Source organism: Mesocricetus auratus, unplaced genomic scaffold (genome assembly GCF_017639785.1).
Source record: "Mesocricetus auratus isolate SY011 unplaced genomic scaffold, BCM_Maur_2.0 Super-Scaffold_100676, whole genome shotgun sequence".
Taxonomy (NCBI): domain Eukaryota; kingdom Metazoa; phylum Chordata; class Mammalia; order Rodentia; family Cricetidae; genus Mesocricetus; species Mesocricetus auratus.
In genome coordinates this window covers 163,061,533-163,078,968 of record NW_024429266.1, presented here as the reverse complement: position 1 = coordinate 163,078,968, position 17,436 = coordinate 163,061,533, and the positions used below count along the sequence as shown (strand labels likewise).

Genomic DNA, 17,436 nt, shown 5'->3' with positions numbered 1-17,436 from the left:
TGTTTAATCTTTCTTTTTTCCTTTAATCTTCCATTGCTGCCAGAATCTATAATATTGTCTTTTTATGTTCTACTTTAACACCTAATAGTATTCACACTATCGTTTTTTATGTGTGTTTGGAGACAGGGTTTCTCTGTATTGTTTTGGAGGCTGTCCTGGAACTCGCTCTGTAGACCAGGCTGGCCTCGGACTCACAGAGATCTGCTTAACTCTGCCTCCTGAATGCTGGAATTAAAGGCATGTGCCACCAATGCCCAGGCACACTATCATTTTGTATTCATGGTTTGTAAGGAGAGAACACACTAGTGTCCCAGAACCTAGGAGATGAAGGCAGGAGGATTGCTACAGAGTTGAGGCCAGACTGAGATAAACAGGGAGTGCCAGGTATCTGACCAATCATTTAGTCCTCTTGCTCAAATGGCTAATCTTGCCATGTTGAAAGCAAACTCCTTAACAAGTTTTTTCAGTGTTCATCTTCCTCTCAGGTGTAATTGGTGTACCAGGAGCAGACATCTCTCATTGTCAAGAAAAAACCCTAAACCATTTTAATGCCATTTTCTGAAGGTCTTTGAAAGGCTTGAAGACTATCTATCTGTCTCAAATATATCTCTGTATATCTAGAAAACCTAACTAACCTAACTATAAATTTTGATTATTACAGGTAACTATCTATAATCTGTATTTAATTATGCATTACATTTTAAAAGATCAGTATAAACACAATACTTAAACAAGAGGAGAAATATACATATCACAAAATTGACCTTAAATTTGTACCAATGAATGAAAATCCATTCCAAGACAAAGTATTCATTTCTATATCATATTCCATTTTTTCCCTTTAGAAAGAGATTGACTGTGATTATTAACATTTATAAGCAACCCCATATAAATGAAAACAAAAATTTAAACGATACTTGGGATGGAGGTCCTGTGTATTATAGCCACCATGGTAGAGGAGAGAGGTGTTGCCAAATATTATACAGTGTATGAAAGTCACTCACAATAAATGCTTATGGAGTTAGTATCAAGTGTCAAGAAATGTTGAGGAACCCAAGACTAATGGAGAAAAGGTCTGTTGTCTCTGGTGCCTGAAGGTTGGAAATGATGAAGTCTATGACTTCAGAATTGTCAGTGAAAACCTGTCTCCTGTTATCTGTGGCAGAGGAATATTACATTTTAACAAAGGCAGGAGAGGATCACACAGAGATAGAAGTTGGAGTGTATGCTTCTGTAGTATGTAAACCTGCAGAGTCATAGTATAGTTCCTCTTTCAGTAAGATAGATTTCTACCTATTTTAGTGTGAGGCTGTTATATGGGAAAGTAGAGATATGTAAATTTAAAAAACATTCAAATACAGATTCCTGTTGTTTTACTAAAACGTTTTTCAAATGATTTTAATTTACAAGGCCAACTCAGAATAATATGTCTCTTTGTATTTAATTAAATGATAATTACATCATTTCCCCCTCCCCTCTCCTCCTTTCTAGCCTCCAGTGTGCTTCCATGCCCCAAGCTCCCTTCAAAATTCACAGCTTCCTCTTCTTTAATTATTGTTGTGACATATACATATAAACAAGTAAACACATGAATAACAACCTGCTGAGTCTGTTCTGTGTTTCCTGCATGTATGTGTTTCTAGGACTGACCACTCAGTAATACACAAACAACCATGGGCTTATCCTTGTTAATTATTCTTTATATAGGAATGGGGCCACATGAGATTTCCCCATTTATAATGTGAACTTAACTGTTGTTGGAATTGTTAAGGTCTTATTCAAGCTGTCATATTGCTGGGATTTCATAAATACAGCTTCCCAGAAGGTACAAACTCATGGGAGAATTCCTGGTCCTTACAATATTTCTGTCCCACTCTTCCATGATGCTCCCTGAGCCTTAATGGCAGTAAGTGAACAACTATTATATACTCAGTCACATACTATAATCATAAAATGCCTATTGCCAAATGGCAAGTTATTTTCACTATTATTTTCCATAACAGAGTGCGCTGGAAGCCAAGTGGGTAGTGAATGAAGAAATGTGTCAGTGTTAAGAGAAGTTGCTGCTTTTCCATAGGACATTGGTTCCATACCCAACACCCACATGGCAGATAATTGCCTATTGGATATCCAGTTCCAGAGTATCCATCTCCTTCTTATGACCTCTATAGGCACTTCCACATGTGATACACTTGCAGTTAAAGAACTCATACATATAAGATAAAAAGAATTATATCTTATTTTAAAAAAGAAAGGAAAAAAAGAAGCTAGGTGTCATGGTTCACACCTGCTGTCCCAGCAGTTGGTATTCTAGATAAGGAGAATTTTGTCTGGAGGCCGGCCTTGGAAAGAAAAGGAGGCCCAGTCTTTTTTTTTTTTTATGCCTGAGTAGATATTTATTTTTTTCTTTTATCATTTTTTTATTTTAATTTTAAATAGCTTGTTTTACATGTCAATCCCAGTTCCCTCTCCCTCCCCTGCTCCCGAGGCCCAGTCTTAATTATGAAAAGGACAGTATTTTATATATCTGGGGGAGAGAATCAGGTTTCTAACCTTGTTAATACATGTGTAGTGAAAGGAATAATGACTTTCTAATTAGCATATCATTTCATTTAAATGACATTTCACACCTTTCTTTTTTCTCAATATATTTTTTATTTAAAATAGAAGCATGCTTGCTTCACATGTTGATCCCCGCTCCCTTTCCCACCCCTCCCCCTTGCCCCTCTACCAGCCTCCCAATCCCCCACCCAATCGTTATACCATTCCCCAGGGAAGGTGAGGTCCTCCATGAGGGATCTCTAGAGTCTATCACTTCATCTGGGGCAGGGCCTAGGGCCTCCCCAATGTGTCCAGGCTGAGAGAGGTTCCCTCCATATGGAATGGGCTCCCAAAGTTCATTCATATACCATGGTAAACACTGATCTACTATCCATGGTCCCAGAGATTGCCAAGGCCTCCTCACTGGCACCATATTCAGGGGGGGTCTGGATCAGTCCCATGCTAGGTTCTCAGCCATCATTCTGGGGTCCAAGAGCTTCCCTTTGTCAGGTCCGATGTCGCTGTGGGTTTCACCAGCACAGTCTTGACCCCTTAGCACAGCACTGTGTTCCAGGAGTTCAAGTCAGTATTTAGCTGTGGATATCTGCCTCTGCCTCCATCAGTTACTGGATGAAGGTTCTAGGATGGCATAATAGATAGTCATCAATCTCTTTATCAGGGAGGGGCAATTAAGGTTGTCTCTCCATTATTGCTTAGTTTGCCAATTGAAGTTGTCCTTGTAGATCTCTGGAAATCCCACTAGTATTAGCTCTCTCCTCAAACCTATAATGACTCCCTCTCATCCTGGTCTCCTCTATTTTCCCCCCAACTCAACCTTAGTGCTTCCCCATATCTTTATCTCCTCTCCCCTTCTGCCTTTCTCTTTTTCCTGGTTCCCTCTCCCCTCCCTCCATGCTCATGATATTTTACTTCATTACCCTTCTCTAGGGTATCTTGCATATCTCTTTTGGGAACCTCCCTGTTTCCCAGACTCACTGGCAATGGGATTATATGGTGACACTCCCCTGATCCATGTCTATAATCCATATATGAATGACTACATATCATGTTTGCCTTTTTGTGTTTCACACCTTTCTATGACACCTAAAAGTTGACATCATAGACGTTACTGGGAAGCACACTATGTTATATGTATTATGATATTTAATGTGATATTACATCCTTGAACATTACATCTTTGTTATGTCCTCTTTCCTCACGTTGGAAGGTAAATTTAATAATATGAGAATTTTATAGTACAACCTCAGTTCAGAACTCAGACATAATTCTAAGACCTTTGGTCAGTACCCTCTGAGTGGCAGATCCTCACTAGATGCTGTGCCTTAAAGATCAATAGAGACCAATATTGTCATGATGGAGTAAATTTCCCTAAGTATGTTATGATAACAGTGTCCTTTAATGAACTCATGATTGAGTTACTTTAAATCTTCACAGGGAAGAAACATTAAATGAATCCCTTTGTAAAACATATGTCTTGAGTTTTAGAACTTGACCCCAAACAGAATAGCACAAATTAATATTTCAGCATTGTATTCTTTGTATGCACACATCAACTCAAATATCAACATCTTCTGTTTCATGTAGAATTTCAAAGCACAGATACAGTGGACCTTTCAAATTACAGGGACATTAAGAAAATACCCTTCTCTTTCTCCTCCTTCTCTTCCCCCTCCTGCCACCATGTTCCCAATTTGCTCAGGAGGTCTTGTCCCTTTCCCCTTCTCCAGGGGACCATGTATGCCTCTCTTAAGGTTCTCCTTATTTCCTAGTTTCTCTGATGGTGTGGATTGTAAGATGGTAATCCGTTGTTCTATGTGTAATATCCACTTAGTAATGAGGACATGTCATGTTTGTCTTTCTGTATCTGGGTTACCTCACTCAGGATGGTTTGTTCTAGTTCCATCCACTTTGCCTGTGAATTTCAAGATTTCATTGTTTTTTTTCCACTGAGTAGTACTTCACTGTGTAAATGTGCCACATTATCTTTATCCATTCTTTGGTTGAGGGGCATCTAGGTTGCTTCCAGATTCTGGCTATTACAAATAATGCTGCTATGAACATAGTTGAATAGTTGTTTTGTGGTATGAATGTGCATACTTTGGGTATATGAGTGGAACTGCTGGATCTTGAGGTAGACTGAAGTGGAACCAGTAGTATTGATCCCTAGTGCAGAATGGACTTTGGAAGCCCATTCCCTAAGAAGGGATAATCTCTCAGTCTATATACACAGAGGAGGACCTAGGTCCTGCCCCAAATGATGTGACAGACTTTGATGATCTGCCATGGAAGGCCTCCCCCTGCCTGGCAAGTGGATGTGGGGTGGGATGGGAGATTGGTGGAGGGCAGGGAAGTATGGGAGGGAGAGGAAACTGGAAATGTTATGTAAAATAAGATTGTTTTTAATTTAAATAAAAATTTATGTAAAAAGAAAATACCTTTCTTATTAAACCAACAATTCATTTCTCCCCTCCCCATCCCTTTTAGCTTCTGCTCCAGATTTTTCAAGGAACCCTATGAAAAAATTGGTTCAGGTGCAAGTGGGCAACCTGGTGATATTGGATTGCAAACCCAGAGCCTCACCAAGGGCACTTTCTTTCTGGAAGAAGGGAGACATGATGGTGCGGGAGCAGTCAAGGTATTCTTTTTTTTTTTAACGAGACAGGGTTTCTCTGTATTGTTTTGGAGGCTGTCGGTCCAGCCCGGCCTCGAACTCACAGAGATCCGCCTGCCTCTGCCTCCCGGGTGCTGGGATTAAAGGCGTGCGCCACCACCGCCCGGCAAGGTATTCTATCCTATAAAACACTGGTTTGCTTTCTTCTCTCCTGTGTCAGTCAGCAAAGTAGATTTTCAGTATAGAATGTAATACTTCAGCATATAGGAGAATGTAGTGTATTTACAAGTCAGAACACTGATTGTTTTGTCATTAATGCTCTCATTATACTATTAATAGAGTTTTCAAACCCGGTCAGTCTTTCTCTCCCTAAAATGATTTGCTTTGGCAAGGACAGTTTTCTGTGGGCCTCTGGGGACACTCATCCAGAAGGATTAATGATTGCAGAGCCCATATGTGAGACTACGTCCCAAGACAAAAGAGAAGATGGTAAAATGACCCTTTCAAGGAAAATAAACATATTGTTGTCTTCTACTTTGGGATAATTTAACTGTTCCTGAATGTAATTTAAGCACAGGCTTTCCTCATTTTCTCATTATAACACTGGAATGAAGGGACAGAAGGAGACTTAATTAAACACTTGGATTCTGGACCTGTTCTATCTAGGTTCATGCCTTCACTCTGCATTTTACTGACTCTATGAAGTGTCTCTGAATCTCCATGTCTTATTTCTTTATTTGTTCAGGGGATGGTGGTAACAGTTATTGCCTTGTGTTGAGAAGTTTGTTATGGAGATGAAATGCATGAATACTCATAAAGCTTGCTGATCAATACCTGCCAGAGAGTAAGCGTGTATGGTGGCTACTATTATTATTGACTAAATGTTTACTTCTTCCTAGAAACTACTCTCAGATCTTGTGATGGCTGAGTAATAGGCCCATAGGCCTTTGCCCTGGAAACCTTTGGCTTTGTTGTGTCAAGTGATATATTAGTTACATTTCTTGTGGCTCAAAGGGCAACTTCAGACAGGAGGGGTTTATTTTAGCTTGCAGTTTGAGGTTAGAGGGTGCAGTCTATCATGGAGAAGACAGCATGATAGATCCAGCAACTGTTCACATTGTGCTCACAGTCAGGAAGCAGAAAGACTTTTTGGCATATTTTCTCCTCTTTGAAGGCTTCAAGATCCCAGCCCATGGAATAGTGCCTCTCATGTTTAGAGTGGGTCTTCCCATCTCAACCCAACCTAGGAACTCCCTGAAAGACATGCCCTGACACTGTCTCTCAGTTGGTTCTAGATTCTGTCATTCTGACAAGCAAGAGGTACCTATACAAGTGACAAAATGAAATTAAATAAGAAATTAAGGTTGCCAGTTTGACAAGTTTTTTTACATTTATTCATTTACTTGTATGTGAGTGTATATGAATGTCTGAAAGAAGACAGAGAGAGAGAGAGAGAGAGAGAGAGAGAGAGAGAGAGAGAGAGAGAGAGAGAGAGAGAGAGAAGCACATGTACCACTCTGCTCCTGTGGCAACTTGTGGCAATCAGTTCTCTCTTTCCACCATGTAAGTTCTGGTGATTAAACTGATACTGTCAAGCTTGGTGGCAGTAACCTTTACTCACTGAACCACATTGCCAGTCCTGATTTTTCAATTTTAATTAATTAACCTACATAGAAGCAAACAAATCACCAGGACTTTTGAAACTAAATAAAAGAGGAAGAGAAAGTCACAAACAAGACAGTTTGAGAAAGGTGATCATCAAGGAAGCAGGTCAAAGTGAAAGCAACAATGGACAGTACAGTAGGTTGATGCTTAAAAGACTGGAAGGTACAACAGACAGAGATCCTGTCTCCATCATTCCAGGGAACAGATCCCCACTCCTGACAGTGTGGGTAAGCACAAGTGATTCTGGGATCATTACAAGGAATGCAACCCTGTCCTCACCTCACCTCAGTTTTAAGCAGTGAGACCTTTGCTGATATTTTAGGTTGGGGGCTTACATTGGTGGTAACCAATTAGAGCAGAGATAGGAAACTTCATACAGAACTCTACACAATTGATCCACTTTTGAACATGCTTCCACCTAGTGAGGAATCAAAACCTTTGAGCATAACCTCTAAGATATTTCAGTGCCAGCTTTTGTGCAGGAGTCTAGCATTGTGGGGGTGGTGTCGGGATTTTTCAATAATAGAACTACAAACATTACTTTGGGAAGTGAAAGGACATTGAACAAGCAGTGAAATCTTCTGCCACGGTCCATGGATTTCCTTTTCTTAAATTACACAGAGCCTTACTGCAAATGAACAGCTTTTAGATTACAGGTCTGGAGGTATTTTCATAAGAGTCCATAAAACCACACACTCTACAATTGTTCCTTTATATAATATGAGACATCTTTATTAAGATACAAATTCAGATAAACAATAGAAACTCCAAAGTAGTTGTGTCTGACATATTCCAGGCAAACAAGGTAAGCAAAAAGAGAAAGTGACTGATTGATTGATGTTAGATTTTGTAAACAGGATTTTTAAACAGGTACAGTTTGTGGTCAAAGTACTTACTTTTGACTACTCTGGAAGTTAAGAATTCCAATATAACTATATAAGTCTAGGTCTCCTAGGTAACTAGCTAAATCATTTGACTATTTACATGAGTCATAGATTGGTTCTTTTCCAAGGGCTTCAGTTCTTTGCACAATGATAAGCCCACTTGTCCTCACAGCAGTATACATCTGAAACAGAGGTCTATAATCTTAATTTTAAATGGGGATAAAAAAGATTAAGGGATTTATCCACAGGCACCCAAGGAGAGATTTACCCTGCACATTATACAATGATGTGTTGGGAAAGAGTGTAAGTTTGGAATGTAAACAGGAATTTGCAACTTGCCTGTTTGCTACTTTGATGTCATAGGGTCAGTTAAATAATACTTCTCAACCTTTGTTTCCTTACCTATTAAAAGAGACATTATCTGTGTGTCTTATATGCAATGAATTAATCATTTAACGCACACACCTTATGTTGGTAGATACATTAAATAGTAAAAATGAGTTTCATTACATGCACAACATTAAAAGAAATTATAACCGAAGGAGGTTCTAGTTCTCTGTGTTGGTTGCATGTTCAGTGCTTGTTTGATCTTTCTAAAGACAGACATTCTGGGCTAGCCTGACTCCATAAAGACACAGGCCCTTGGTTTGGTGTCCCATTAGTGTACCTCATCAATCTAGAGGACTACTTGAATCTCAGCTGCTTTGGGAAGAGCAGAAAGAAGGTATAAATATGAGCATCTTTTAAAGGAATTCCAAGATGTCCCATCTGGTACTTTCTTTTTTCCTTACCAATCATAAATTGGCTATGCTAACAGCAAAAGAAGCTGAGCAGTATAGATGTGTAGCTACTACGTGGGATGATGTCCCTTGACAACTGTGGAGTCTCTTTTTCAGGATAGGGAGAATAAAGGCTACTGATCTATCAGAGTCTAGAGGGAACAAATGCCAGTTCCCTATGAATGCAGGCTACTGGAAGTAATTATCCTTACATAGTCTTTAATTACTTACTTGTTTAATTACTTACTTTGAGGTGCTGGAACTTGAATCTGGGGACTGAATTATCAATAATAGTATATATCTGTATCAATAAGGCACATCCTAACCAGCAAATACATTTCTATTGAACAAATAATCTGTATTATGGTATCATTTAAAGCCTAAATTAGATTTTATTTTTTTTATTTTTTACAAGCCAGACACACACCTTTAATTCCAGGAGCAAGAAGCTAGGAAGTGGTGTTACACACCTTTAATCCTACAACTCATTATTAAGAGGTAGATGGATCTCTCTGAGTTCAAGGCCATCTAGAGATACAGGAGATTGAATCAGTCTAAAAGAGAAACAGTACTTATACCCATAATCCCAGGACTAGATATATATATATAAAATAGGAGCAAGGAGTCAATAGGAGTTATTCATTCTCCAGCTATGCTGAAGAGAGGCAGCAAGATTAGCCTATTCAGCCTGAGGTAGTGGTAAGAGCTAGTGACCTGCTACTTTGCTTTTCTGACCATCAGCTTGAAATTTGAACTGGAATATCAGTCTTTGGGTCTTTTATTTTTCATGTTACAACATCCTTATATTTCCCCTTCCCAGAAGGATACTTGTCTCTCTTAGGGTTCTTCTTGTTGCCTAGCTTCTCTGCGGTCATTGATTATAGGCAGGTTATCATTTGCTTTATGTCTAATATACAACTACGTGTGAGTGCATACTGTGTTTATTTTACTTGGACTGGGTTACCTCAGGATTTTTTTTCTAGTTCTATCCATCTGCCTGCAAATTTCATGATGTCATTGTTTTTTACCACTACTAGTACTCCATTGTATAAAAGTATCACATTTTCTTTATCCATTCTTCAGCATCTTGTTGTTTATAGGTTCTGGCTGTTATGAATTATGCTGCTATGAACACAGTTGAGCAAATGTCTGTTGGTATGAGTGTACATCCTTTGGGTTTATGCCCAAGAGTGGTATTGCTGGGTCTTGAGGTAGATTGATTCCTAGGTTTTAAAGAAACTGCCATACTGATTTTCAAAGGAACTGTACAAGTTTGCATTTTTAGAGTAAAGGGTTGGGATAAGATTTTCCAATCAAATGAACCCATGAAACAAGCTGGTGTAGCTATGCTATAATCTAACAAATTAGACTTCAAACTAAAATTAATCAAAAGAGATGAAGAAGGTGATTTCATATTCATCACACAGAAAAATCCATCAGGATAAAGTCTCAATTCTGGACATCTATGCACCAAATACAAAATCACCCACATTCATAAAAGAAACATTACTAAAACTCAAATCACACATAAAACCCCATACCCTTATAACGGGAGACTTCAATACCTCACTCTCACCACTGGATAAGACTACCAGACAGAAATTTAACAAAGAAACAAAGGACAGAAGTTATGACCCAATTAGTTTTAACAGACATCTATAGAATATCCCATCCAAACATAACAGGATATATCTTCTTCTCAGCACTACATGGAACCTTCTCTAGAAGCGACCACTTATTCAGCAACAAAACAAACCTCAACAGATACAAAAAAATTAGAATAACACCCTAAATTGGATTTTAAAAGGATAAGATTATAACTTGTATTAATTATATGTATATGACTCTATAAATCATAAAATACATTTATATATTTTGTATATCAGCAAAGTAGAAGTTTTAATTAAACTTGAAAATTGAATAAAAATTTCTGAGACTGGCTGGAGAGATGGCTCAGAGGTTAAGAGCACTGACTGCTCTTCCAGAGGTCCTGAGTTCAATTCCCAGCAACCACATGGTGGTTCACAACCATCTGCAATGAGATCTGGTGCCCTCTTCTGGTCTGTGGACATACATGCAGACAGAAACTATATACATAATAAATAAATAAATATTTTAAAAATTGTGAGACTCCCTAAACTAATTATGCATTTTTTTAAAAATTGTAAAACAATCTTCTGTCATGCATCAATCCCAGTTCTCTCTCCTTCTCATCCTCCCACTCCCTTCCCAACTTATCCCCATCCATTCATCAGAGAGTGTGAAGTCTCCCATGGGGAACCAACAAAGTCTCTCACATCACTTGAGGCAGGACCAAGGCCCATCCCCTGTACCTTGGCTGAGCAAGGTATCCTTCCATAGGGAATGGGCTCAAAAAAGCCAGTTCATGCACTAGGGATAAATACTTGTTCCACACCTAGTGGCCCCACAAAATGCCCAAGCTACCCAACTCACATTCAGAGAGCCAGATTCAGTATTATGTATGTTCCCCAGCTGCCAGTCCAGAGTAAGTGAGTTCCCACTTGTTTGGATCAGCTCTTTTTGTGGGTTTTCTCATCATGGTCTTGAGCTCTGTATTCATAATATCACTCCTCCCTCTCTTAAACTGAACTCCAGGAGTTCTGCCCAGTGCTTTGCTTGAATGTCTGCATCCACCAGTTACTGGATGAAGGCTCTATGATGGCATTTAAAATAGTCATAAATCTGAATATAGAAGGCCAGTTTAGGCACCCTATTGTTTAGATTCTTAGCTGGGGGACATCATTGTGGATTCCTGAACATTTCCCTAGTGCCAGGTTTCTTGCTAACCCCATAATGGCCCTCTCTATTAAGGTATCTCTTTCCTTTTTCTCCCATCTCCCAACCATGTCTTCTTGATCCTTCTTGATCTCCTCCCCCTTCCATTCTTCTCTCCCCACTTCCCTTCTTCCCTTCCACCTAATTTACTCAAGAGACCTTCTCAATTCTCCCTTCCCAGGGGGATCAATGTATGTCTCTCTTAGGGTCTTCCTTGTTTCCTGGCTTCTCTGGTGTTGTGGATTGTAGGCTGGTTATCCTTTGCTTTATGCCTCACATTCACTTGTGAGTGATTACATGTCATGTTTGTCTTTCTGTGTCTTTGCTGCCTTACTCAGAATGATTTTTTTTAGTTCCATCCATTTACCTGCAAATTTCATGAGGTTATCATTTTTCACTGCTGAGTAGTACTCCATTGTGTAAATGTATCACATTTTCCTCATCTATTCTTTGGTTGATGGGCATATAGATTCTTTCCAGGTTCTGGCTAGTACAAATAATGCTGCTATAAACATATATGAGTAAATGTCCTTTTGGTATAAGTGTGCCTCCTTTGGATATATGCCCAAGAGTGGTATTGCTGGGTCTTGAGGTAGATTGATTCTCAATTTTCTGAGAAACTACCACTGGTGATTTTGAACATAAAGAACATTTTGTTTATCAACACAGGGTTTCTCTGTATAGCTTTCACTGTCCTAGAATTCACTTTGTAGATCAGACTGGCCTTGAACCCAGAGATCCATCTGGCTCTGCCTCTGTCTCCCAAGTTCTGGGATTAAAGTCATATGCCACCATTGCCTAGCAATTTTGAAACTCTTAAGACCACATATTGTTTTGTTATTCTTTTTATTTAAATTAGAAACGAGCTTGCTTCAATCCCAGCTCCTTCTTCCTCCCCTCTTCCCCTGCCCCCTATCAGGACCCTCAGCCCCCGCCCAATCCCCACTCTGATCCCCAGGGAGAGTGAGGCTCTCCATGGGGGATCTCCAGAGTTCATCAGCCCATTCATTTCAGGGCCCAGGCCCTCCCCCAAGAGTCCAGGCTGAGAGAGCATCCCTCACTGTGGGATGGGCACCCAAATTTTACTTGCATGCCAGGGACAAACATTACCCAAGGCCCCATAGATTACCCAGGCCTCCTCACTGACACCCACATTCTGGGTGTCTGGATCAGTCCCAATGCTGGCCTCCCAACCATCAGTCTGGGGTCCAAGAGCTCCCCCTTGTTCAGGTCAGCTGTTCCTGTGGGTTTCACCAGCCCAGTCTTGACCCATATTGTTTACACATTTAAAAACAGTTTGAGTTCTGGATGCATGTCAGGCTTAAGATATTTGCTTTATATCAGAATATTATTTTCCTTTCTTTGTTGCTTTTCAGTGGCCAGACAGGTGATAGAGCAGTTACATCAAAACTATTGGAAAAGTACAGGCTACTCAAAGGCTCCCTGAGAAGGTTCCATCTCCACATTGTGGATCAAGTTTACAAAACTTTTATAGCAAGACATGAAAGTTATAAAGGATTTGCTAGAGAAGAATATTTCAACTAGAAGCAGTAGCATGCAAAGTTCCAGTGACAGCTGGGGAATGGGCATTGCTTGAGTCCTGTTCCACCTGCTATAACAGTATGGATTAGACTTGGTAATTTATAAATAATATATAATATAAATAATTTCTCTATGTTCTGAGAACTAGATATTATTTAGTTCAAGATGGTCATAGAGTTCGTAAGAGTCTATGTTCAGCTCCTTAAATAGCACCTTCAGGCAGCTCCCTTTAACTTTTTGCCTAAGGGTAGTAATTCGATTTGTATCACTGGAACCTATATAACTTTTATTCTTCACCATACCACTGGGAAGCAACAGAATAAAGCAAAGTGAGAGGGTTAAAAAGGTCAGACTTCTGTAAAAGTAGATCAGCAGTGCTGCTGGTGGACTGAAGGAGATGGAAGACTGGAGACAAGAATCAGTTATCAGGAACCCACCAGTCTGAGGGAGAACTTAGTATGGCCATAGCTACACAAATAGCAGTGGGGATACAGAAAAGACTGGAAGATTTGGTAAAGGCTTAACTTGGCAGTGCTTCATTAAATTTGTGATTGCATGTGAAGATAGATAGCAGGGAGGAGTCCTAGATTTCTGGTTCAGACATCAGGGATCATGGTAGACAGAGTCAATGTTGCAAAGAAACTTACAAAAAAATGCAGAGTTGGGAAGAATATGCTGAATTTACATTGAGACTTGTTATATTTGAAGTACTTGTTGCAAGGCCAGCTACATAGTTGGATGTACAGACAGACAGACAGTCAGACAGACTACAGGTAGATGTATACAGAGATAAACAGGATGATAGTTATAGATAGGTTATATGCAGATGGCTTAATATAGAACAAGTGATAGATATTATGGAGGGACAGACAGATGGTAGACAGAGAGATAGATGACATATAGTTAATAGATATGTAGATAGACAAATAGGTATCAGTAGGCTTCTAGAAAGACATGTAGATAAGTGGATAGATGTATATTGTTATAGAATGATTACATAGTGATATATATCATGGAAAAATAGATTAGATAGACAAATACATTATTGACAAGTGAATAAATAGATAATAGATTTATAGATAATTACAGAAGACAGAATGGCATTGGATGGATGGATGGATAATATCAGTATGAAATTGGAACTTATGAAAGACCTGAGAAAATTTGGGCATCTTTATAAATGTAGATTTGATACCAAATATGAGACAGTGGAAATAATTATATGGGATGATAGATATCATTAGTATAAGAGGACATACATCATGCTCTGGAGCTTATAACTCAAGTTATAAGTACAGAGTCCTGTTTTCATAATTTCATCTCATACTTGATTTATTAAGTAAAGGTCGGCCTCATTTGCCCTGTAACAAACTATTCCAAACCTCAAAATTACAAACATTCAGTACTGGGGAAAGACTTATTTCTTCTATCATTCACTACTTCATAAAGCCACAAGAAGCAGTTCTATAGGGAAATGCCCTCTCCCTTTTAGCATCCAGCAATATTTTACCAGGTTTCAATGTTTTATTGTCCTGCCATTTATTTATTCACCCAAAATCATTTGTTTTCAAGAGAGGTGAATTAAACTGGATCTTTTGTCTCCCTTAAGCAAAGTAAAATTGAAAACAAAAGTTGAGAATATGAAGAGATGTGATTTACAAGAAGAAATATCCAGTTAGCTTATTTGAGATAATATGTATCATCTCTTCTCTACACTTAGTGGTACTTAAAATGCATTAGCCACTTATTTTTAAAAACTAGGCCACTTATATGAATGTCATTGCTTTTAATAGTAAATATTTTATTGACATTGCCACAACTGAAAAGAAAATCTAAAAATAGCACATTATTCCTACTTAGACACATTAAAATCATTCCAGATATTCCATGCAGATGTGGAAATGCTTTGTAGAGAAAAATAGTAAAGATATATTTCAAATATGAATAATCATAATCTAAGTAGTTTTTAAACACGCTGTACCCAATCCTTAATCTATCTTTTTGTACATAGAAACTGTCCTTAAAATTCAGTGGGCTTTATATGCTGCATGGCTCCATAAGCATTGCCCCACTAGAGAAGGTTCTGGGTTGGTGGCAGAGGGAGTGATTGTTGTGATCAGGTTGGGAGTATGACTTTGGGAACCAGGGACTATTTAGTGGAAAGAGAAATGTAACTCTTGCTTATAATAAATACTTACATTACTATGCCCATTCGATAGAACCCCCAGGATTGGACATCATAAACAGTGAAATACGCTCATATGAACTATGTGTTAAATAAAATCTACTAACAGTTTCTTATTCATTTTATCTTACCTTTGTGATTAGTACCAACTAGTTTAAAATCCCAAGAAAATGCTCCCAAGTTGTCAAATCAAATAACTGCAAAAGGATACTTAACATGTAGAATGTAAGTATTTGTCAGACCAGGGTAATTGTGTCAGAGTAAGGGTCATTTCTATAGACCACAGCTTCCAATATGCCATGCCTATGAAAGTCATTGCTAATGGGTCTGACTGCATTTCCCCTTGGCTTAAGATATTGGCCAAATAGTTTCTATCTCTGTCTCTTCTGTATTTCCTCATGTCTCTTGATTTCTTTCTGATCACCATGGAGTTGTTTTCCCTTATGCTGTGCAAAACACAAGGACTGCTCTTCTGGCTTTTCAAGCCTTTCTGTGCTCCCCTATACCTAAGAGCTCAGAAACTCAGCTCTCTCTCTCTCTCTCTCTCTCTCTCTCTCTCTCTCTCTCTCTCTCTCTCTCTCTCTCTGTCACTCACCCATTTAAAAGCTGTTCCCTCATAACTCTCACACTCAGGTAGGCAGGAACTCAGTCAACTGCAATTACTCTGCCCTCTGGCTGCTACTAAGATCTAAGCGAACCATTTACCTCTTATTATTTTAACTCCAAATTAATCTCCACCTGTCTACCTTTGAAGACCAAAAGGGATTTTTGTTTAATGTCTGTGATTCTGGCACTTTAAGGAGCTAGTTGCTGTTTGATTAGTGGTTGATATCCCTATCAACCTCTTGGAGGGAAGGTCCTTCTTGTTGTCCACTAATTTGTCACATCTTCATTCTGTTCTGGGGTGAGTGGCTGACAGTGAGATGAATAAGAAGCATCAAGAGCTTTCAAAGTGGAAAACTGAGACATCAATTAGAGTGAAATTGAATGCATGATTAAAGTGATAATATAATTTTTTCTACACATGGGGACATTTTCAAAGAAAGACATCATTGTTAACTGTTAATCTGAGACAATTAACACAAAAGTGGACAGTCCACAGACACTGGGTGCTACTCTTCTGTCCAGGAAGCAGGAGTTTATAACCCCAAGGCTCCGTGAAGCACAAAGAGGTGACACCTGGGACAAGGAGATAACAATAGGGAGCAGGTGGTTCTCAGGGACCTGAAATGAAGCAAAGCAGAAAATTGGGGAAAAATACCATCTAAACAGGAGGAGTACATTGATAAGAAGGTAGATAGCTTTACCTGAGTTCTTCATAGTTGGTGATCTGTCCATCTCCTTTCAAGGGAAGAAACATGAAGTAACTGCAAAGTTCTTGAGAAGACTGAGCATCCTGGGTCAAGAGACTCACAAAGGAGAGAAGGTTCTCCTTTAGTGCTTTGCTTTCTCAGCATAGACTTCCATGTCCCCTGGATTTCTGCAGAAAGGAGAAGAGGGAGGATCTAATTTTCTTGTATCTCAACTACCTATGAGAAAATTTATGAGTGAAAACAGTCTTGATGGTGTGATCTAAGACCTTGGTATGCCATGCGTTTCACAAACAGCCATAAAAACCAAATCCTTTCTTCTATACTCTGTAAGAAAACACTACCCCAGTCTGTACATCTTCACTGAATCACAAAGGAACTTGAGTTCCTTGTGTAGATGTTTATAGTATTATTATTACTATAATAATAATAATACTATTATTATTATTTGTACTTGATTGCCAAGAAGTATGCTACTGGTTATTCACATTATTTACTATATAAAAAGTAAATGTAAGTTTATCTATTTCCTTATTGAATTTTAGTATATGGAAACAAAAAGCAAGAAAAATCTGGGTCAGACCTTGGTCTAACACTTACCTACCCAGATGTGACTCATAAATTTTGCTTCATTTTTTATAAACCAGGGTCAAGAATGTAGCCTTCATCAATCTGTTGGGTAGTATTTACTTGACTCTCTTGACAAGGGTTGAGTTGAAAAATTAGTATTTGAAAAAATTATTTTTGTGTCTGTCTTCAACATTAGTTTTCATTCTGGACCTCATTTATATCATAGAATGTCAGCCACAATGATAAAAATAAATATTAAGGCATTCTAGTGGCTCATACATCTACTTCAGGAAATCTAGCGAAAGCAATGACCAGTACTTTAATATGAATTGACTTCTTCCTTAGTATTATTTGGATATCTTAAAGGGAACAAATTTTAAGTAGAAATAGAAATAAAAATATAAACCTTCCCTTTTGGAGTTGTGAATTGACTTTTGTGTAATTTAAACCTTAGGGAAACAAATTCCATCACAATATTATTTTAACAAAATTACTGACAAGTGATCTCTCAAATTGCATCAGTTAAATTGTG

The 17,436-nt window shown here is 38.6% G+C and overlaps 1 protein-coding gene across 1 annotated transcript in view; it reads left to right on the top strand.

Moving 5' to 3' along the window:
• The window catches only part of Cntn3 (contactin 3), a 373,360-nt gene that overhangs the window by 261,685 nt on the left and 94,239 nt on the right, over positions 1–17,436 (top strand). Inside the window, exon 11 of the mRNA XM_005071216.4 lies at positions 5,047–5,197. Coding sequence (XP_005071273.1) covers positions 5,047–5,197 — 151 coding nt within the window. The remainder of the gene's footprint in view (positions 1–5,046; positions 5,198–17,436) is intronic.